Here is a 22,918-nt window from a genome sequence, read left to right on the forward strand (position 1 = left end):
TGCTCAACAAATCTTCTTGGGATCACATTCAGTGGTCCACACAGTGAAAAACAAGCTTAAAAGCAAGTGTATGCATTGGCTTGCGTCTGTCAGAGAATGACACTAATAAAAACCACTAAATAATAAAAACATGGAAAAAAAAAAACATGGAAATTGTGGAGAGCAATTTACCCCAAATTCCTTTCAGAGGACTTGTAAGTAGCTTATAGTAAATTAGATTTGCTGGAGTATGTCTCCTCTAATAGGCGCTGGATTGTAGTGGCGAACACAGGGGCTGTATTGTGAAAGCAGAGCAGCCTCTGTGAAGTCCGGATCACAACATGTAATGAGGAAATTGAGGAATGAACCGAGACAAAAGGGTCTGACCCGCGGAGTGTTGTCCCTTTAAGTTGAAGATGATTGAAGATGAAGTGTTCCTCACTCTTAAACTCATTCATGCCCTCTTTCAAAAGAATTGTAACAACTTTTGGTCATCCGAAATTGAAATGTTAAATGCATGTTTGCAGCATAGACTGTATATAAGAAGTGGACGTAGTCATCGTGACGTCACCCATTGGTTTGTGGACTTCTTTACAGTCATGCATTTTAAGCAGGAACGCTAAAAATATTCATTATCAATTCCAGGTCTTACTGGAAAAACTGCACGCACATCTCTATTTACACGTTAATGTCACTATGTGTCTGTTCCTTACTGTGGCTTCTCTCTCTGCCCCTCCAGCTCTCTTATGCTTCCACTGATGTCCCGCCCGCCGTGCTCCTCTCAACCAACCGCTGCCCAGATTCTCAGATGGCTGTCTGTTGAAGGGGCCGCCGGCGAATGCTGAGCAAGCTGGCGAGGTCGAGGTCCGCCTCATTGTCCTGTGATTGGCTGCCGGACGGGACTGAGGCTACATGGAGCCAATGTCCAACAAGCAGGATAGCAACTCATCAGAGGGAGACGAGAAAGGGTGAGACAGAGTGTGTGCGTGCGTGCGTGTGTGCGTGTGTGCGTGTGTGTGTGTGTTGACCAAACCGTGATGGATGCTACATCTGCATGTGTGTGTCCTTCATCTTTGATGTAAAGCAGAGATTAACAATGGATTTGACTGAAGTGATGGATGAAAGAATACATGGATGGATGGATGGATGGGGGGATGGATGCATGGACGTATAGATAGATGGCTGGATGGATGGACGGACGGTTAGAAGGACTCATGAACAGATAGATGGACGCATTAATGGATGGATGGATGGATGGATGGAGGTGCATCAACAGAAGTTCACATCATTTGAATCCTCACAGTGCGGATGCAAGCACTTCACCGAGCAACTGTGTATATATATATATATTTTAATGTTATACATATTTATGAATATATATAAGGGGGACAGAGGTATGAATGCATCAGACACTTGATGCTTTAATGAAAGGGAGAATAGAAAAGAACAAACGCTCAATAACAGACGAGTGCTTGTGCAGCGTGAGCTTTATAAATAGAGAGAAGGGCTGGATCGCTGGGAGGGGTTCAGTGTATTTAGTGTATTTTTTTGGAGAGGTAAGACAGAACACTCTGTCACGCTGCCATCTGTGCTCTCTCCATTTCTCCGGCACGTGCAGTCACACACACACACACACACGCGCGCGCTGCCCTCACCGCTTCATTGAATAAATTCACTGAGGCCGAGTTTACACCGGATGAAGAAGTGAACACAAACACTGAGCAAGTTCAATCCCACGTTACCCATCCAGGGTGCTAAGAGTAAGGAAGCCACAATGTATTTTGTAAAATAGATTATAAAAATAGATAGACAAAATAATTTCTTTTTTTGGGTCTGTTTTTTATTTCACAGCAGGCATTTTTACGTCAAAATGTTTTTGTTTTACAATGGCTTTTTTTCCCCCAATACCACTTTCATTTGGAGTTGTATCGCATTTTATTCATTTCATACAGTAATGTCACTTTTCATGTCCCCCCTGCCTCGTAAGCAAACGAGCTCCACAACCGCTGCCAGAGTTAGCCACTTAGCTCCTGCTAGCTAGAGTCCACCAATTAATTACTGGCTGCTGCAGTGAATAAGAGCACCCGTGTTACATTCCCCTTCATCGACAGAAAAAAAAAAAAAGCATACAAGGCCCACCAGCAAGGTTCGGTTTGAGGTCCCGCCTACCAGATATTTGGTACCGTACTGCCATGGCCATGGTGGGGGGGGGGGCATTTAGGTTTTGGCAGAGTGCGTTCCATTTGCATCCTCATTTGAGGAGATTGGGTCATGTCATTGAACATGCAGATGTGCACGTGAAGACACATCAATCTTTTTCTGTACGTGTTGAATGTCAATGCAGGTAGTGTGTTTGTGTGTGTGTGTGTGTGTGTGTGTGTGTGTGTGTGTGTGTGTGTGTGTGTGTGTGTGTGTGTGTGTGTGTGTGTGTGTGTCGTACAGCCGTTTGTGTGGATTAGTGGAGTGTAGGGAGCCGGATTAGGAGCAGCGAGGGCAGATGGATGCCACAGAAATCAGAGGACAGCTCAGGATGCCTCGATATGTGACATCAACAGGGGAGATTGCCGCTTTTGTTTTGATGCGCATGTGTGTGTGTCTCTCTCTCTCTCTCTCTCTCTCTCTCTCTCTCTCTCTCTCGGTGTCAATGAGCACGCACGTGTTCTTGAGAGCGCTGCCTCATGCCGTGACCCCTCCCCTCTGTGATTTCTGAGTCACATAGTGCTACACACACACACACACACACACACACAGACACACACACACAGAGATGTTGATGCAGAACTTCACATAGCCTGGAGTAGAGGATGCTGAAATAGAATTTGGTGTGTGCATGGGCGTGTCAGTGTGGAGCCTCTGATTATTTCAGGAGACTGTCGGCTTCCACCATTGCAAATCAATTAGCATCGAAATAGAATGGCAGTAACTGTGTGTGTGTGTGTGTGTGTGTGTGTGTGTGTGTGTGTGTGTGTTTTTGCCTGTTTAGGAGCTTTATTTTATAATGCAAAAGAGACGTGTTGTTGTGTCGTTTGCGGTTAGAGTGTATTTTTTTCGGGGCTCGTTTCAAAATAGCACGATTGTTTAATTCATCTGAAGGAATATATTCTTTCGGTGCGGGTGGAGTCTTATAGCTTTTCATCGATTTATGAATGGAATGTCCAAGTCCTTTCACAAGCCATAGTCGCTTTTGGCTAGTCCCTCATCAGAGTGAGATTGATGCACTTGGTTCATTATTCATTCAGTCATGAATTCATTTTTTTGGGGGGCATTTCTATGCAGGAAAAAACGGACTTTGAAATGATTTAGCTTTGACTCGGCACTGATGCACGCATCCCTTCACCTCCAGTTTTAAAAACACTTCTGCGTGTATATGTTTTTCAGAAAGTGACAGCTCTACCAGGAACAGCGCGGCTCTGTAGAGCTGCAACGGACCAATAGGGTTTATCCGCTCCTTTCCTCTTACCGAGGCCTTGTCCTCAGGTAACCTCTCTGTAGTCGCACGTTGAGTTGAGCAGCTCAGGCGAATCACAAGCCTCTTGGCCATTTGACCCACTAGTGTGTGAGACACGAGCCAATAACGAAGTGTTGAGGGATTTCTATAGCGAGGCGTGAATAAACCTTTGTCCAAGCAGATTTGTTGCGGAAATATCATTTCGATAGCGTTTCATTCATTCATTTATCGTAGTACTTTTTAAAATGAAAAACAACAACATGGTAAACGGAGATGCCCTTACAAACGAAGTCTAACATTATTTGCTTCGTTTTATTGATTCCGATTTTTCTGATTTAATGTCGCCTCTCTATAACATTGGTAGATTCGTGACAGACAGGATGCCGCGCATTCCTCTTCCTTTGTCAAAATCTGGTGCCTGCGTTACCCACAATGCAACTCGACCGCCGACCGTTCAGTCAGAGATTTGTGGGGGTTTTTTTGTTCGTAGCAGCTAACGTAGCCTTTAGCCTCAATAGCAGAGCTGAGCAGCGGGCTGCAGGAGTCTGGTAACTTCTTTCTAACTCCACACCACCAGACTTCCGACCCAACCGACGCTCACTCACATGGTGCGATTTATTGGATTTCGCCCGGCCGATCATGTGTCACACAGCTGCAGTCAGGATTTCTCCTCAATTAAATGTAATGCCAGCATGTAATTTCATTTAAGCGTGACCGTGGTCCATCACATGGGAGCATGTGTACCTCTTTTTATCTAGTTTTTTTTTTAAATAACGAATGAAAAAGCAACAAGCATCGGTCCCGTGTGTTCCCTCTCGTACGCTCTGTCCTCTTTTTGGGACCCATGACTGCGAGGAATGCCACGAGCGCCCGCGGAGTAACCGCTCCCTCAACACCAGCGAGACCGAGCAGGTGGCTGGCGGATTACAGGGGCGAGCATTCCTCCATTAGCAGGGAGACGAAGTCATCGCTTTTATCCACCTATAGGATCTACACCCAGGAACCGAGGTTAAGGTGACGCAGCTGTGAGTTCGTGGAAGTGATACGACTGTTGCAACGGAGAGCATCCCTCGTGGCTGCACCACGATCTTCTAGGACCGCGTCACGGTCTAAATGGTTCAATTGGTGCTGACTTTCTTCCACCCAGTGCATCCACAACATCATGTGAGGAGCTACAGTCCACTCACCCTGCTGGACTGCTCCTCTTCTGATTGGACCCTGTTTTATTGGCAGAATCTGTCGGGATTCAGGCCCAGGGCATTAGCACTGCATTTTACATCAGCGACAAGGGACAAAGTGACACATAACTCTGCAAATTTGAGTCCATCACAAGGATGTTAAAAATGTCCAGTTCAACAGTAAAAGGTGATGTGGAGGCCAACATATGGGGACTGGGATCCGGTCTCCCCGTTGTTTGCGGTCACAAAAGTCGCTTGGTTGGTTTCCGTGAAGAGCACCTGAGCGAAGTTTGCCACATGATAAAACTGTCAGGAAGCAATCCGAGATCCAGCTTTGTTTGAGTGGAGAAAAAAGTTCCCCTCGTTCCCAGAAGGAAATAATCCAAACAATCCAAAGGACAGGCTGGAGTTGAGGCCAAGCGACCCGCTGGAACGCCACACTCCTCGGCCAAAATGTGGGGATCGGTCTGGATTTTGACTTCTGAAAGATTGAGCTCTAATAGAGACATAACACCGTCTGTGTTTGTGTAATCTTTAGAAGTGATTTAACGCTGACTGGTTACAGCCACGGAGAGGGTGGATTAGTGTTTGGCATTACTCTCCCGCTACCAACTGTTACCTAGTGTCCGTTCTGACAGCAGCCACGTGACGTTGACCGGGCGCTGAACCGCTGCTCCATCACGCTCGATAAGAGCATCTCCCAAATGTAAAAGCAGTGACTTTCTTTTTTTGCTTTTTTTTTGCTTTTTCCTGCTCTTTAGCCAGCCAAGCATCTGACAGATAGCTGACGCTGGGGAATTCACCTCTTCAATAAGTGGTAGGAAAGGAGACAAGGAAGGGAGAGAAGATGAATCCATCGTAAAATATTCACCCTTTAAATTAAAGGGACATTTTCTCTGACAGTTAAACTATTGAAGGAAAAACAAAACAACCCGGATGATTTAGTGAGTAGTTTTTAATTTTATTCCCAGTTGGTTGGCTGGGATTCTTTCTCTTGTCAGGTTATTTTAGTAACGGTAACTTTGCAAATGTATTGAGAAAATGTTCATCAAAATGAACCTAAATTGTAGAGAAAACCAGGTCTGGTTTTGAGGATGAAGTCTACTGGCTGGTGATTGGTTGACTGCTCCCGTAGCGCCACCATGAAGCTCACGATTGTGGACTTGAGAATGTACTTTATTTCTTGACACTTGGTGGAAAACAGAGATCACAGTGCACTCTAATTCAATTGATGAGATATCAAGCATCTCTCGTGTCCTCATAAGACCTCACTCAGCTGGAGAGACTGCATCAGTCTGCCGTTATGTAATCTAGTTAACATTAAAGCTTAACTGAGTTTGGATGTAGAGAGGCCAGAACTTTTGTTTTGTTTTGTTTTGTATTGTTTTCTCCTGGTTGACAAAACGAAAAGAGCAAAATCGAAGGAGAAGACTAGAAGGGAGAAAGTGACAGGAGTGAGATTGTAAAAAGAAAACAATAATAAGGAGAGATAGAAGAATAGAGAAAGGAAAGGAAGCGATGGAGAGCAAGAGGGTTTGTACAAGGTAGACCAGATGATAAGGTGTGTGACACCAGGGGAGGAACTACACATGCACACACACACAGAGACAGAGAGGGGGACGGGGAGAGCTGGGGGAGGCTGAACGAGAGCAACTAGAAGGGAGGGGGGAGCGAGAGGTGGGGGGGGGGGGGGGGGGGGGAATAAACAGAGTAGTTGTTCCTCCCAGCAGCCAGTCTGAGGCAGAGAGCCACTACTGTCTCAGATATCTCAGCTGATAGCAACAGCTCCAGGCTGCGCCCGACTCTTACTGTACGTCACTGTGATGGACTTGAACGCCCGGGTCACCGGGAGGTGGGTTCGGCGTAGGGGTGTGCGGGGGATTTAAGGACCTCCTCCTCCTCTCAGTGGTTCCTAGATCAACGAAAGCTTCTCTTAGCCGCGAACACTCAGAAGCGGATCTGTTGCAATACTAAACAAACAGAGCCACGCGACCGCACACGCGCACTGACTCAACTAGGAGGCTGAAACGGTAGAAAAGAGCCTCTGGAGCGACGTTCTTCTTCTTCTTCTTCTTCTTCTTCTGATATTCCTGCAAACTGAGCAGCATGCACATCTTACAGCCGTACTGCATCAACAGGTTGGTGTGTTTGCGTGAATGTATTGATGTGTGCGTTAGAAGTGGGTGTGTGCTGCCGCTGGCGTCCATATGCTCTAGAGCATGTTTACAGCAGATAAAGTAAGAAACGTGTGTGTGTGTGTGTGTGTGTGTTAAGAGAAGGCTGGCCTCTGTGGATGACTGTTAGTTTGCATTTGTTGCAGCAGTAGTACCGTGTGTTCCTAGGGTGTTGTTGTTAAAGCCTAATTGTAAGGTTTTAATTAAATTATAGCACCATTCAAGACATTGTGGCAGCATTTATTGCTGTCTGCCACAATGTCTTTGAAAATAAAAGTGAATACAGATTGGCTTTACAGCTTTACTTAGCAATGTGTTCAAAAGCAATGGATCAAATAACTGTGTTTAATATGAAAAATGTCATGTTTTTACCTCAAAGGTGTATAATACGAGATTAAGAGCATTTCTATTGCCTCTCCACAGTTCTCAACATGGCGACGCGGCTCGCAGCTAACAGTGCTAACACCTGAGGGGGGAACCGGAGGGTTAGTGCTATGCTTCCACAATGACACCGTCGCAATCAGCTATAACCGTCGTATGCGAATGTTGCAGAGCTGCGGCCGTGAGCTACCAGTGGGTTCACGCACACGTGCACTAAAATGCTGGAGAGTGAATGCTGGACTCGCATGTGTCGGGTGGACATTACTGAAGTTCTAATACGATGACAATGAATCTGAATCTTCCTCATGTGTAAATGGGTGACTGTTTGCTAAAATGTTCACCATAAAAACATTATAAGGTGACCGATGTTGTGTTTTCAGCTTGTTCTGCTGCCAAAAAATACGCAAGGCAGCTTTTCATTGCAAAGAGCTCATCAAATCGCAGTTTTTAAAGATGTCCACGTCTTTTCAATGTAGATCGTAGACTGTGTGTTTTTGTACTCACTATACGTCTAGTTTGTAGTAATAAAGTATTTTTCTACTCACTATATGTCCTCTTTGACACAATAATTATTATGATTGGTGTCTTTGCCTAAATGGACACTAGACCGCCGACGTTTACATGCCCACCAACATCCGATGGATTTAATGAATTACCTCGTGTTGTGGAAACACTGTCAGCACTGTCACGAGCTCCATAAACTATTGAATTAATAGAGGCAGAAATGATAACGTGTGTGTTTCTGTTTCGGTAGCTCAGCTCAAAGTGATCAGAGACCGGAGTAGACCGTTTCCCACCATGTTACTGCCTGACCGTGTGCACAGCAATAGAATTAATAAGTCTGCTCGACCGTGAAGAGCAGCGAGAACTGAAAGAGACGTCAGAGGAATCTTTTTTTTGGGGGGGGGGGGGTTGGAAGAGGAAAGTGGATTTGACAGCCAGAGAGGAACGGAGGGAGGGAGGAGAAGGAGGAGAAGGAGGGAGGAGAAGAGTGGTGTTACCTAATTCTGCTGATGGAAGTTTAGAGAGGAGACGATAACAGAAATGTCTGGGAGGAGAAAAATAAGGAAAGTCGAGGGAACATAGAGTAAGAAATGTGGAGTAGCCAAAGTGGGAGGGACAGAGAAGAGAAGGGAAATGTGAATGGGTGAGGGGGGGGGGGGGGGGGGCAAACAGCCAGCAGTGGGGATGGACAGAAAGGGAAGGGAGAGAGGACGGTAATCCAAATCTGCTACCTGAAGCAAAGGCAGACCCCATCCTGTGAGAGTGAGAAAAGAGGAAGGTTAGAGAATTCTAGGAGGAAGAGATGAGCGGAGGAATTATCTATACCCTGGTGTGTGTGTGTGTGTGTGTGTGTGTGTGTGGTCTCCATATGTGTCGGTATTGGTAGGATTCAGTCCTCATACAGAACAGACACTGAAAGCACGAGATGTGCTGAGGCTGTGAATTACCTCTATACATCAAAAATTGAATATGTGATTGAAAGTGAAGAAATATATAGTTTGCCAGCACAAGCACAAAGCAAAAATGAATTTAGGAATACAGCAACGGGGAAATAAGGGACCATACGGAAAGAGTAAATTGATTCAGACATGCCTCCGGTCGAGCTGTTTAGAGGAGACTTATCTTCAGCCAAGCAGACTTTAATTCAGCATACATGCAAACCAGCAAGTCCGCAAGTAATCTCACACACGTCCACTCCTTTTTTGTTTTGTTTTAGTTAGTTGGTGTTGAAAAATTGGCTGCTGTTGAATTCAGCGGAGCAACTACTTAGATCAAATCAGCCTCTGGTCACTCGCATTTTGCTTTGGTGAAAACAACAACAAAAAAACAGTTAGCTTAAAGCTTGATTGATTACCTTTTTTTATACAAAGAATGGTTGTGATATTCTACATTACATTTACATTACAGTCATTAGTCGTTAGCAGACACTTTTATCCAAAGCCACTTACAAAAAGTGTATTCAAGAGAACTACTAGTCACCAGAAGTCATAAGTGCATCTCCTTTTTTAAACAAGCATCGAAGAGCATAAAGCAGAGCAAACGTACAGAAACAAACTAATACGAATACAATGAGCGCTGAGTGGAAGGCTCAGGGTAGTACTTCTTGAAGAGGTGAGTCTTCAGCCTGATGAAAGAAGGGCAGTGACTCCGCTGTCCTGACGTCAGTGGGGAGTTCATTCCACCATTGTGGGGCCAGGACAGAAAGCAGCCGTGACCGGGTCGATCGGCCGCAGAGACCTCTGAGCGACGGGGGAACCGATCGCCCCGAGGCAGCAGAGCCAAGTGGTCGGGCGGGGGTGTAGGGCTTGACCATGGCCTGGAGATAGGAAGGAGCTGTACCTTTCACTGGATGCGAGCTCTTACAGGGAGCCAGTGTAGAGAACGGAGAAGGGAAGTTGTGTGGGAGAACTTGGAGCGATTGAACACCAGACGAGCTGCAGCTTTCTGGTGAGGGGTTCCACAAGAGAATTATCACCCAACTCTGTGGCTCTGTGTAGCGTTTTAGCTTCTTTTAGCTCATAGTCTTCGTTGGTCGGTGTTGTGTTTGCAGCACGCTCTGCTGTGAGTTGCTTTGGTGAGATAATTGATTGCAAACTTATTTTTCCTCTGCAATCTGTCATAAAAAAAACACCCCGGAGGCAATGGCGAGATGCATGTTTGATAGCAGAGGAATTGATGATTAGTTATTATTTTCCGTTGTAAGATGGTATCGGTTGATAGTTTTTCCGCATTGTAACATTGCTCTCATCCTTTTCTCCCCCCCCCGCCTCCCAGGTGGCCAGATGTGCCGAAGAGAAAGAGCAAGAACAGCCATTGTTCAGTGAAGAGCGTGTCAGGTAAGGATTTATCATCACCGCCTTGGCCACTCAAGGTTCCTTCTGAGACGCCCAGTCTTTTTGATGTGCTGGGAGATTAGTTCAGTGCAGCTCATCACGGCGCTGACGGCCCCCCCCTGGGCTTTCAATGTCGTCCTAGGTGTGATCACCGTGATAATCTCCTCCTCATCGCTTCATAATATCATTTTCCTTCAGAAGCTTTGTCGGACTCAAAGTAGCTCACCTAGGTGACCAAAACCTGAGCTTAAGAGATTTGTCTGAGTAGAGCTGCAGACAAGCCTATTAAGGTCCACGACCAAGTACAGAACCACCAAATTGGGGACCAAAATGAATGTGATTCACAGTTTTTAAACTTTATTTAGCACTTATTTTTACCCATCATTCATGACCAACAATTGTAAAAAAAAAAATCCTCAATGCTTATTCACGGATGAAAAAAAATAAAGCACCTGTCAGTATTTCTTAACCCTAAAAAATACACAATTAAACGAATGTACTAAACATTACAATGTGACCTCTAGCAGAAAAATCAGCATTTTGTGATCATAATAGCAAACAAGGCTGTTTTACACATTACTGATGTAAACAAACCTGTCAGCAACAGAAAATATCAATACTTTGATTGATTTGTGGTTTAGTGTGTCATTTGTCGAAGGTTACAAAGCAATCAAATTTTGACGATGGGGCAATTCTTCTGTTTATATTTTAATCACATATTGGCCTGTAGAGAGTATAATCATCGACGGGTACACGTAGTGTTTTCTTTGGTGCTGTGTTTGTATTATTCAATACATTTCTAGGCTCAAGCCTCGGTGAAAGTCTTAACAGCAAACACTGAAGCAATAGGCATCAGGGCAAGAGCAGATGTAATGCCGGCCACGTACTGTACAGTTCTACTTGATTTGGCCCAAAACAAGTTTTTGTCTTGAAATCCAGTACAGTATATTTTTTTAAGTTCTGGGAATTATACGAAAGAGCCAACTTAGAAACAGAGTTACATATTGTGAGTAAAAAGGATTCAACATTTCACCTCTCAAGAGATATAAAGAAGCAAATTAAAAGTCGAGATGAAAAGCACATTTCATGAACTCTGGGAATGTGTCTGTAAACCTCGTCAGCTGGCGTGTTGTCATGTCTTGTGTGCAGATACGTTCTATCCTTGGGGCCCCTATGCACAGGAGCTTGATTGAGGCCCCTGGTATAACACTCAGCCCTCTCCTCCTCCACTCCCTCTCCCCCCTCATCTCCTCCTCATCGTCACCGCTCTCCTCCTCTTCCTTTCCGGCCCCTCCCCTTACCTCGCCATCCTCACCGTCCGTCCCTCCTCGCCTCACACTCACTGTTCACCCGTCTCTCATTTCCTGTCCCTGACCCTGTCTTCCTCCTCCTCCTCCTCTCCTATAGATCTTAGTGTCTCTGTTCCAGGGTACATCCCCAGCTACCTGGAGAAGGATGAGCCATGCGTGGTGTGCGGGGACAAGGCGACCGGCTACCACTACCGCTGCATCACCTGCGAGGGTTGCAAGGTACAGTGCAGCATCTCCCTCTCACTGAATGATCTTTGACTCAGATGAGACTGCAATTGACTGTTCACCAAACCCCTCCCCCGAACCAATCATGTCCAATCGTAGCTTAGCAGTCGTACTTGGGCACGGCAGGCCTGTCAAGCTTTGGATTTCTCCCATAGACTGTATGTAAGAAGTGGACGTAGTCACCGTGGTGTCACCAGTTGGTTTGTGGACTACGGTTTTAAAGCCTCGAGTTTGGCATTTTGGCTGACGCCATCTTGTTTTTTTGCTCAGTGACGCAAGAGGGTGGAGCTTATTACAACCCTGAACCGGACGTATTGAGGCAATTAAAATGTTATAATAAACTCTCATGAACTGAAAAACACGCTATGAAAAGGTTAAAGTTCTATCACTAAAACTCCCAAACGCCGTGTTGGCGACCCGTCAATCACACGGTAGCCACGCCCTAATTTCCAAACTAGACTTACTGGCTCTGCACTACATTACAAGAACAATGTTGTGTTTTCATCTACATGTCTTCTTCAGCTGGGGAGGATGCTGACTTTTTGCCTGGAACATGTAGCTTTAGCTTCAGCCATCAAGTGCACATTCACATCCAAACAAAGAAGCATTTAATTCAATTCTGACAACAGCTAGATTAATGCTGAACAGAAGCCTCAGCAAAATTAGATTGTGAACGCCTAGACTCAGCTGACTGAGTTAAAACAGAGAGCGAGCTCATGACAAGTTTTTCCTGGTTGAATTAATCAATTCAAGGTTCCTACAACAGCCTCTTGTGTCCAATAAAGACTTGGATTTGATTTGGACCAACCTTTTGACATGTTTTAGTCTGTCTCTTACTGTGGCACTCAGCCTCAAGTCCACTGGCTCCCACTGAAGGTGTGAGTTGTTAAAAGTGGCTCAGTTATTTCTGAAAACAGCTGGGCACTGTAGTTTTTTAGCAAACACTATTCGAGCAAAGATAAATAGTGAATTTGTTGGGGACTATTTTCAGCCACGGATGAATACAGGAAATGACTGCTAGTTGCCTAGAAATAGTTTTGGTACACAACCCTCTGTCTCAACAGCTTTCACGTCTTTGGAAGATAATTTAACTGCAAAACAGCTGTCTAGAAGTTGGTGAAACATATTTTGCCATCTAAACTGATGTTAAGAGGGCTACAATTTGCAAAAAGTCTTAAAAGTTAGAATAAAGAATACAGAACTGATGAATCGACTGCAAGCTTTGCCATCTGCACTGATTATTATCATCCAGGATTTAAGGTCTAAAGCAAATAAAACTTTATTTTCCTGTTTTTTTTTAATTAATTCATACACTTCCAGTGTTTCCCCTACCATTATATTAGGGGGCGCCCCGCCCCCCTCTTGAAGGTGAAGTTAATTTTGTTTAATTTGATTTTATATAGCGCCAGATCACAACAGAAGTCATCTAAGGTTACCTTTCCTATAGAACAGGTCTATACCGTGTTCTTTTATTAAACAAACTATATGGCCTTATGTTATTTATCTTATCTACATGACAGCATGTCATTTCTGTCTCTACATGGTCGCACGTTTACAATTCTCCTCTGCGCTCTGTATCGCGCACAGCGGAGTTCCGCACCGATGCGCACACACACACACACAGGTGAGCACACTCCCATCAGCGGACAGAGAGTGCGCGTTGGAAAATACGTCGCGTCAACCAGCTGAAAAGCAGGCAACAATATCTTTAAACGCTTCCATGTGGTGAAGATGGCAACACTCGCTCTCCTGCGAGTAGCAGCCGGAGTAGCTCTCCTGCTCCGGGTCCAAGTACAGACAAGAGCCCAAGTGCTGCACACGGACCTCTTGATTGCAGTAGTCGGTGTCTGCTGGACCGAGCTTTATTATCCAATTAATGGCATCCCGTAGAGCAGACAGTATGCAGTCTCTAAAAATGGCTTCTGCCGCACTCGCACAGGAAATAAGGCACACTGACATCCTGCTGTGGTGTTGAAAAGAAGAAATTAGCTTCAGGGGATTCACAAACCCATGAGAGTCTTAATATATTCAGAATCCGTAGGTAGGTTTTCACATAAAATAAATGTCCACTGGTGCAGAACAGAAACAAAGTAAGAGAAAATGAAGTTTAAATAAAAGCAAGTTCAAAATGAAAGAGCTGTGCGGTTTTTTAAAGGTTGTAGGTTTGTGTGCAAATTTGTTCAAGAAATGTGCAAAGGTTCACAGTATGAAATTAAAAAAGAATATGTATTGTACAGAGATAAAGTCCTGAAGACGTGCGTTAATGTAACGCTTATAGACTGATATGAAGACGTTAATGTAACGCTTAGTGTCGGGTCTCAGCACTTACTTTTAAAAGTGGTCGCCATGCTGGCATCTGGTTCTTTGTCAGTTGAATCAATTTGCACATTCGTTTGTGATGTTGCCAGGTTCGTCAAACTTTGAACCCCTCAGTCAAACAACTTGATTTGCTTCGCCATTGCCTCTAAAACAAATGCCTGTGCGTATGCAAGTAGCAAGAATTGGATGCCAACTTTTCAAAATGGTTTTCAATACAATAATACAATAATAAATACAATACAATAATAAATACAAGTATTTATTTCTTGCTATGCAGTTCATTTTTGTATGGTTTCAGAAGGATTTCACTAAACAGCAGAGCCTCCGTCCCTGATGCTTCTCTGCTTGAATGCACGTCTTTGTAAATCACTCCCAGAGTGTGATTTCTAATCACACTGCTCCCCCACTGTCTTGTTCAAAAGTGGTCACTCAGAGATGATCAGTCACAGCATCGCTTCATTACTTATTATTCTTGGCAATCAGGTTCCTGCCATGCAATCATCACCCTGTCATGTGATGTGCACCATTAGATGCACTTGTTTTATGCTGATTAAAAGGCAAGAACATTTAATTGGAGGATTTAATTTTTGAGGCTATGGGGTTGCATATTTCCCTCAATCTCTGAGTGCTCTTTCTCTCTTTTTTTTTTTTTTATTCCTTTATTTTACTGTTTCTCCCTTTTGTCTTTTCTTCTTTTCTTTCTCCATTTCCTTGGCTCTCTTCAGGGTTTTTTCCGCCGGACCATCCAGAAGAACCTCCATCCAGCCTACTCCTGTAAATATGAAGCCTGCTGCATCATCGATAAGATCACACGCAACCAGTGCCAGCTGTGCCGCTTCAAGAAGTGCATCGCTGTGGGCATGGCCATGGACTGTGAGTTAATATAAGATTATGTATTCTTATTGCTACTCGTGTTTCTAAAGAGATCTATGGGGTTAAGGTTGATACTGTCACTACGCAAAACTATTTAGTCCATGTTCGGGGCACAGCTGTAATTTGTACTCTGTTTAGTGCTACCTATCAAATGTTAAAATGCTAACGTGCTAATCTAAGATGGTGAACATGGTACGACAGTACCTGCTAAACGTCAGCATGTTAGCATTTCATTGTCATTATGAGCATGTTAGCATGTTGACATTAGCATTTAGCTTAATGCACCACTGTGCCTAAGCAGAGCATCGTAGAGCCACTAGCATTAGTCATATTTACTAATGCTCTTTAAAAAGTCTGAATACAGAGCGCTTTTCTTTTAGCTTGTTGTTATTAGCCGAGCTAGCAGGCGGTAGACTACAGGGAGCGTGAACGTGTGTGTGTGTGTGTGTGTGTGTGTGTGTGTGTGTGTGTGTGTGTGTGTGATGATAGATTATAGATCCCAAAAAATACATTCGGAAAACTGAACAACATTGATGTCTCTCTCTAGATATCACGACTCTGTTACTGACGATAATCCACAGACCTCGTGTGCAGTTTCATGCGGGAACTATTTTAACTGTAGTTAATAGGCCCTCCCTAATCACATTTGTCTGCCTAGAGCGGAATAACAGAGAACACACGCACATAATCTAATTTATTGATATTGATTTAGCAGTACAGCTGCTCTCGTGGATAAAGGAAATGGAAGTTCCATTCCTCGTGATCATTTTGATGAATGACACACATTAATTATGTTTCACAGCAGTTTGTTTGTGCTGTGATTTGTTGCAGTGGAGGGCAGCTAATAAGTAACCAGAGAAATAAAGTTGGACATTGTGTCCATACGACATTTAGTATTACATAACATGAAGATGGGTTCTTTACATTTATATTGTTTTATATAATAATAGCTCTCTTAGTCCTTATATATGATTTTAGCTTTCAGTGTTGCATCTGATATTTCATTCTGACTTCCTGTCAGTATTTCTATATGCTTTCTTTTGTATTAATCCGGTGTCATATCGGGACCAAATTTGCAGTCAGTGTTCCTTTGTCACCACATTAACTCGCCTTAATGTCCTCCCCACCCGTCCCGCCGGTCAGTGGTGTTGGACGATTCGAAGCGCGTGGCCAAGCGGCGTCTGATCGAGGAGAACCGACAGAAAAGGAAGAGGGAGGAGATGGTGCGGACGTTGCAGACGCGGCCGGAGCCAAACACCGAGGAGTGGGATCTCATCAGGATGGCAACGGAGGCCCACCGGCACACCAACGCCCAGGGCTCCTGCTGGAAACAGAAGCGCAAGTTCCTGGTAAGATTCCAGTTTTAAAGCAGACAGAGCCTTCAGGCAGAGAGAACGTTGCGTGATGATGAACGCAAATGTTTCACAAACGAGTCCATTGCAGTGACGCGTGGGGTTCAATCGCGGCTACTTAATATTTAGAAAAGTTTGACATCATGCTGGCCTGTATCCTCTGTGTTCTTTCATCAACGAAAAAAGGAGCAGCAGGAAGTATAAGAAAGGCCCGCCTAAAGAATATCTATCAGTTTAAGTGTACACTAGATTTACAATATTTTACCGCTTCAACTTGTCGCCACGCAGCCCTTTGAAGCAGTTATCTACGTTCTCTTCAAAGCAACACGACTCCATCGACAAAAAACGGTAATTCTACTAACGTAGAACCCAGGAGCTGCTTGTCTAACGGTGCCTCCTATGTTTGTGTTATTGTGTGATCCTTAAGTGGATCCTAAACTAACTCTCTACAACACCAAAGACACACAATGACACAAACAAACTAACCGATCGAGGAAGCGGTAAACCAGCGACTCCCGTGCTCTGCGAGGTAAAATGACTCTTTGTCAAAGGAGTCTGGTAAAGATACTGTGTGAGATGAGAGCAACATAATCAACGGTTGCAGCAGCTTGCCACAATTTGCGTAGAAAATCACACTCATTTTCAGTTTCAAAGCAACAACAGACGTGATGCACGTTATTGCTGGAGTTGTGTTCAGTGTGACCTACACTTTCGGAGGATGCCATTATATCCGTTTGTCCATTGAGAGTCAACCACCAAAAGTCCCCTTGGAAATCATGCAAAACGTATGATGTCTGCACATCCATGGGTACTTTGCTATTAGCTAATTCTGCATACAGTTAATGGTGCCAATCTGCCAAATTGTACACAGGCAAAAGCTTACATTTCTTGTAAGCATTGTAAATAAAACATCATAATATGTGTATATCTACACATACTGTAAACTAAAGCATTGGGATAGAAACACATGCAGCAGCCTTGACTCCTGACTAGCTTTTGAATGGCCTCTACCTAATGCATGAAAGCATAACGAAAAAAGCTGCACCAACAAAAGTAACGAATGATGTCATATTGTCATGAATGGCCATTTAAATCGGGCTACTCTTTAGGATTACGGCATGTAGGCCTCCGTCACACTCGCCGAATCTGTCATTCTGATTTGTATTAACTACCTGCAGCATCCGCACAGTAGCTCGTTCCTCCTTTTATGTCGCTCATTACTCCAAGAACAGCTTTGCCCACATTTTGTCGAAAGTTGTTTCCGCTCCAGAAATCCAGCTCAAACACACGAGAGAGAGAGATCGCCTTTTCATTTTCAAAAAGGAGACGTTTGTGAGTCGGTTGCACGTGCTGATGCATGTGTCTCCACCGCAGTTACCTAAAGGCAAATGGCAGATGGCAGTTATCGGTCAACCATAAGGCAAAGACAGTTAAGTTCACAGTCGACAACAGTTGTTTAAGGTCTGCTGGGATTCCTTTTTTTTTTTTTGGAGCAAGTGACACAGCAGGCTGGGCCAATCAGAGCACAGCTACTGACTGTTACTGTTACAGCAGCTTCACTGGTTCAGAGAGAAACTGTATTAATCCTTCTTGGAGTTATTATTTTAGACCCTTTTATCATCAGAAATATGTGTGCCAGTTTTCTTTTTTCGAGGTATCAAACTTTAAACATTGAATTTAAACTGTCAACAGCATCAAAATGTCGGGTTTTTGCGTGTTTGGTCGTCACAATCGATATTCCAACAGCCGACTCAATTGTACAATATTCAGACAGGATCACAACCGTTTAAGAGGTGTTTCAATTCAACAGGTGACCGTGTTAACTGGTGACTTTCAGCCGAACGTGTATGTGGTTGCTCGCAATACCGGCGTAGATAATAAACGTGGATAAATATGTATATTAATTAAATGCTTTGTTGAGGACGCCTACATGTTCTGTTCGTGTTTTCAACAGCAACCACGAACACATTGAGCCGAGAGTCACCAGTTAACACGGTCACTCGTTAAACCCAAACACCACAACGTCTATGGCTGGAGGCTATTAATGGTGTTGAGTCGACTACCGCTGGACTGGCCGCTGCCTGCTGCTCTTTAGCCGGTCTGTGAGTGTGACTGGCTGGCTGGCGAGCGAGCTTTTCACCTCCAAAAAGGCAGATAACCACAAGTTCCCGACATTTATGTTGTTATTTAAACAAACCATCCGTCGACTGGGAAATATAAGCTTCTTGTCTTCGAGGCCGGTCCCTTGACCGCCCTAGACCCTAACGGCGCCCTCCTTTGGATTGGCTGTGGTCCGCTGAAACCTGACTCCGAAAGAGTTACATCAGAGCACAAAACACTTTTCCTGTAAGCAGAAAGAGGAAGAGTGCACATTTCAGGACATCCAATGATAGAACATGACATGAGTGACGACGTACTGAATGGTCGCTGTATCTCAGTCCTGTCGACACGGACGACCTCACTTCAGTTTTTGTTCAACATTGAGAAGTATGATTCCACTATTTGTAGTATTTGAAAATCCATTAATGACAACAGCCAGAATAGATATAGTAACTTCCTGTCCATAATCTTGTATATACCAGATCAGTACATGATGTTATAGGTGTTACAGTTGTTCCCTTCGTCACAACGTCCTGCTGTCGACCTGCAGGTTTCCCTTTAGTCGTCCATGTGTTGCTTAAAGCCATTTCCCTGTCTGCCATAGCTCTCAAGTTCAAAACAGGATGGTGTCACATGCCCGCATTAGGTTTCACTCAGCTAAGAGTGTCATGTGTTGCTTCCAGTCGGACGAAATCGGCCAGGGTCCCATCGTGCCCACGTCGGACGGGGACAAGGTGGACCTGGAGGCCTTCAGCGAGTTCACCAAGATCATGACCCCGGCCATAACGCGCGTCGTCGACTTCGCCAAGAAACTGCCCATGTTCTCAGAGGTAGGTTGTGTGTGTGTGTGTGTGTGTGTGTGTGTGTGTGTGTGTGTGTGTGTGTGTGTGTGTGTGTGTGTGTGTGTGTGTGTGTGTGTGTGTGTGTGTGTGTGTGTGTGTTTGAATCCGTTTCAACATGCAAACATAGTTCCAGTCTGTTGTTGGCGTCAGTACACGGTAGTTTACAGAAACTTTTAGGTGCTTTTCATCCAGAGCGCCTCGCTACGACGGGATATTGGGGCCATTGTAGGTTAAAAATAGATAATTAGAATATATAATTGAGGAGCTATGTGTGGGGTAATATTCCCAGAGAAAACACAGAACTTCAGAGATTAAAGTCATAAATTTAGGAAAACAGAATATGGAAATTATCTGAGATTAAAGTGACAAATTCACAAAATAAAATCTCATTACACTCATTTCTCCACATGTTGGGCTGGAGTAGGAGCCCATCAACATCTAAAGAGTTTGGAGGGCTGTGTCTTTTTTTTTTCTTTTCTTTTTTTTCTTTTTCAAAACCGAAAGCACAAAGAGGGAAAGTTCCAGGGCTGGATTAAACTGTATATTTATCTGCTTTTCTTGTAAGCTGCTATCGTTGGAATGTCCGGCTAACTAGCTCACGGCAGCAACGTGACTTGCTGTTACTTCCAGACCAAGGAGCACATCATTAACCACCTCCTCTGGGTCTACATGTTGAGTTTTGAAGTGAAGGCCCTGTTAATTAACAGCAACTCCGCTGTGTAGTATTCCCCGACCGGGTGGAAGAGGGTCCAAAGGTTTTACTATATCATCTAACAACTCGCTAGACGCTGCAACCCAAGAACGATGCTGCGTCTTTAACTCCATGTATTCTACATGATGTTTCTTTTGCCTGGGACATGCGCCTTTACCCTCCGCCATTTAGCACAATGCATGTAGCCATCACGAGCATATTCATGAGCCTAGGACAGGGTTCTCATTCTGAAACGAGTCTGTATCAAAGGCAGCGGAAAGTAGAAACATTCTATGGTCATTTATGAAGGCACTTTATTGTAAAAAAGAAAAAGTTGCCTCTCAAATAAAAGATGGACAGTAGTGAAGTAGGAAAAGCTGGCAGCGACTAGACACAGACCCACCCACCCCCTCTCTCTCTGGATGATGTGATTACTCACCGCTCACTGATATTGCTCTGCTCTCTACAGTGTGTGTGTGTGTGTGTGTGTGTGTGTGTGTGCGCGCGCGCCCTCGGTTCCACTTTACTGAGTGCAGCCGTCATGTATATTGCAGGGGCTTCCCGGTTACATAAAGGGTGTCAGGGGAGTTGTTATGAATGGAAGATAACCCTTTTTTCCTCTGCAAGGAAGCAGGATAATTACTGTTGGGGGTTGAAGAAAAGCTTATTATACCACATCTTACTGTACATCTCAGAGGTAGATTTCTCCTCACTTATGGCCTTTAGCTGAGGACTAATTAATGGTACGTTTGCATTTTTCCCCAATTAGCAGAACAGTCCAGGAGCAGAAAATACAGCACCCAAAAGCAGTCGATGTCCATCACATTGAACTGCACTATCCACTATCACTATATCAGATAAAGGCATTTATTGCTATGTTAGGGGGGAACTTGTTAGCGAGCAGTGGCTGCCTTTTAGATCGAAATTCTGTCTGTGTCGTTTTTATGCGATTAACATTACTCACGTGCGTCTGTGTTTCCCAGCTGCCCTGTGAAGACCAGATCATCTTGCTGAAGGGCTGCTGCATGGAGATCATGTCGCTGCGCGCCGCCGTCCGCTACGACCCGGAGAGCGAGACGCTGACGCTGAACGGCGAGATGGCCGTGAAGCGCGAGCAGCTGAAGAACGGCGGGCTGGGCGTGGTGTCGGACGCCATCTTTGATTTGGGCAAGAGCCTGGCTCAGTTCAACCTGGACGACTCGGAGGTGGCTCTGATGCAGACCGTGCTGCTCATGAGCTCAGGTGAGGAATGAATAATGATGTTGTAGTGGGACAAGTTTCAGTTTTAGTATTTAGCTTATCCCATTCTCACCTCGCGTCTTTACACTCTGTGTTTTCCTCTTGCTTAGAATAAAAGAAAATATTTTAAAGCTGAAATATGTGAAATACAAGTACACCAATTTACATCACAAACCTGACCAGAGAAAAAACAGATCTAGCAGATTAGTCCTGTGAGAATAACAAGGGATTAGAATCAATTTCAGTCTAATCAGGTCCTGGTGGGATCCTGTCCTATAGTTGCGGCTCAGGATCGCCGTCACTGGACCAAATGGATCAAAGCAAACTGGCCAGCTGCTCATTAACTGGCATGCTGCTGTCTCTGTGTTTAGGTCTGTCTGAGTCAACTGCGTTTTTTCGATCGGGTGTTTGGATTTAGTCTTATCCATTTCGGATCAGGTGCCTTTTATTTGTTCTTCTTTTTTTTTATCAAGTAACACACGTCAGGTACGGATAGTTTTCCCACAGGTCCATTTCAGTTTGGTCCGTTATTTTAGAACAGTGACAAGCGCTTATAAGAGAAGTCCTAAGCTGAACCCAGGAGCATCAGGGAATCAGGAATGTGAGCCGTCCAGGCTTTTGTTTTGAGGAACTGGTATCACGCTAGTTTTTGAAAATTATCCAAATAAAAAAAAAACACCAGGCCAGTGTTGCTAACCCTGGAAATGAAAGCAGCTAGCAGCATTAGCTCCAAAAGTTGCTAAATCTAGCGAGAAAGTCTCCCAGTCAGCAACACTGACTCTACAGACCTCCCTCCAAAGCCACTCCCCCAAAACGATCATCGTGGACGTAAAACAACGAACATGGCTGTTGTCTATACTCACAGCTGTCATGGTAGACAGTTCCGAGTGAAAACGGACGGGATTATTACAGCCAGGTTTTCTATTTTTCTTAGAGACAAGAATAAAACCTAGATATTAATCTTCTTTGCAAAGTTGAGGTGGAAATGTTGCACAAACGTAACTCCCCCCCCTCCCTCTCTCCCCCCCCCCCCTTGTCGCACCAGATCGTTTGGGGCTGACCAGCGTGGAGAAGATCGAGCAGTGCCAAGAGTCCTACCTGCTGGCGTTCGAGCACTACATCAACTACCGCAAGCACAGCCTTCCCCACTTCTGGCCCAAGCTGCTGATGAAGGTGACGGACCTGCGCATGATCGGAGCGTGCCACGCCAGCCGCTTCCTCCACATGAAGGTGGAGTGTCCCAACGAACTCTTTCCCCCGCTCTTCCTCGAGGTCTTCGAGGACCAGGACGTGTGACTGGAAGAAGCGTTGAGGAAAAAAAAATAAAAAACCCACAGCACCCCCCCACAAAAGAACCCTGGACACATGGAAGGAAAGAACATTGTTGTGGGGGGTGGGGGGCTGTGGCGGAAGTGGAGAAGGAGAAAAAAAAACTGGATTTTTTTTTTCTCTCAGTGTAAACGTGCTCTGTAAACTTTTATTTTAGATTTTTGGTCCTCAAACGCCCACCTATGGCACCAGCAAACACACACATGGACGTCACCAGTGAGAAACACGCTGTCAACATTTAGATTCCAAACACACTGCCATGAACGTACAGTGCGAACATATGCAAACACAACAAACAGCTGTACTACACTAACGCAGCCTGAGGGGGGTTTGGTTATGTCTCTACCCCCACCTCAGAATTATTCTATATTTTTTTTTTATCTCTGGCACCATTAGCTCCTCAGACGACCCCTCCGTCATCTCTCACGCGCCCTCCGTCCGCCCGTGCAGCCCGCCCCTCCGTCTGCCGAGGCCCTGTGAGCGTTTGTCCACCTACCTCCCCCCCCACCTATATATATATAGATACATGCGCTGAGCACACACACCCCAACACTGTTACCTCATATGTCGTGAAATGTGTTTCCACATTATTGTGTGGGTTGTGGCAGTCCGCAGTTACCCATGTACCTCTCTGCTAGTGT

General features: G+C 44.7%; 1 protein-coding gene across 2 annotated transcripts; it reads left to right on the forward strand.

Annotated features, from left to right (window-relative positions):
* Positions 1-891: 891 nt before the first annotated feature.
* LOC306709478 (thyroid hormone receptor alpha) lies at positions 892-22,244 on the forward strand (the record flags this gene model as incomplete). Of its 2 annotated transcripts, none has more annotated exons than XM_079177649.1 (8): positions 892-947; positions 9,939-10,000; positions 11,405-11,526; positions 14,577-14,724; positions 15,868-16,073; positions 18,860-19,006; positions 20,693-20,951; positions 21,994-22,244. In XM_079177649.1, 8 exons carry the CDS (start codon positions 892-894, stop codon positions 22,242-22,244), a joined length of 1,251 nt encoding a protein of 416 aa, XP_079033775.1. The 2 variants fall into 2 exon arrangements, with proteins under 2 accessions (XP_079033775.1, XP_079033776.1); XM_079177650.1 differs by having other exon boundaries at positions 11,426-11,526.
* Positions 22,245-22,918: the final 674 nt, after the last annotated feature.

The sequence above is a fragment of the Pholis gunnellus genome, assembly GCF_910591455.1.
Source record: "Pholis gunnellus genome assembly, chromosome: 17".
Taxonomy (NCBI): domain Eukaryota; kingdom Metazoa; phylum Chordata; class Actinopteri; order Perciformes; family Pholidae; genus Pholis; species Pholis gunnellus.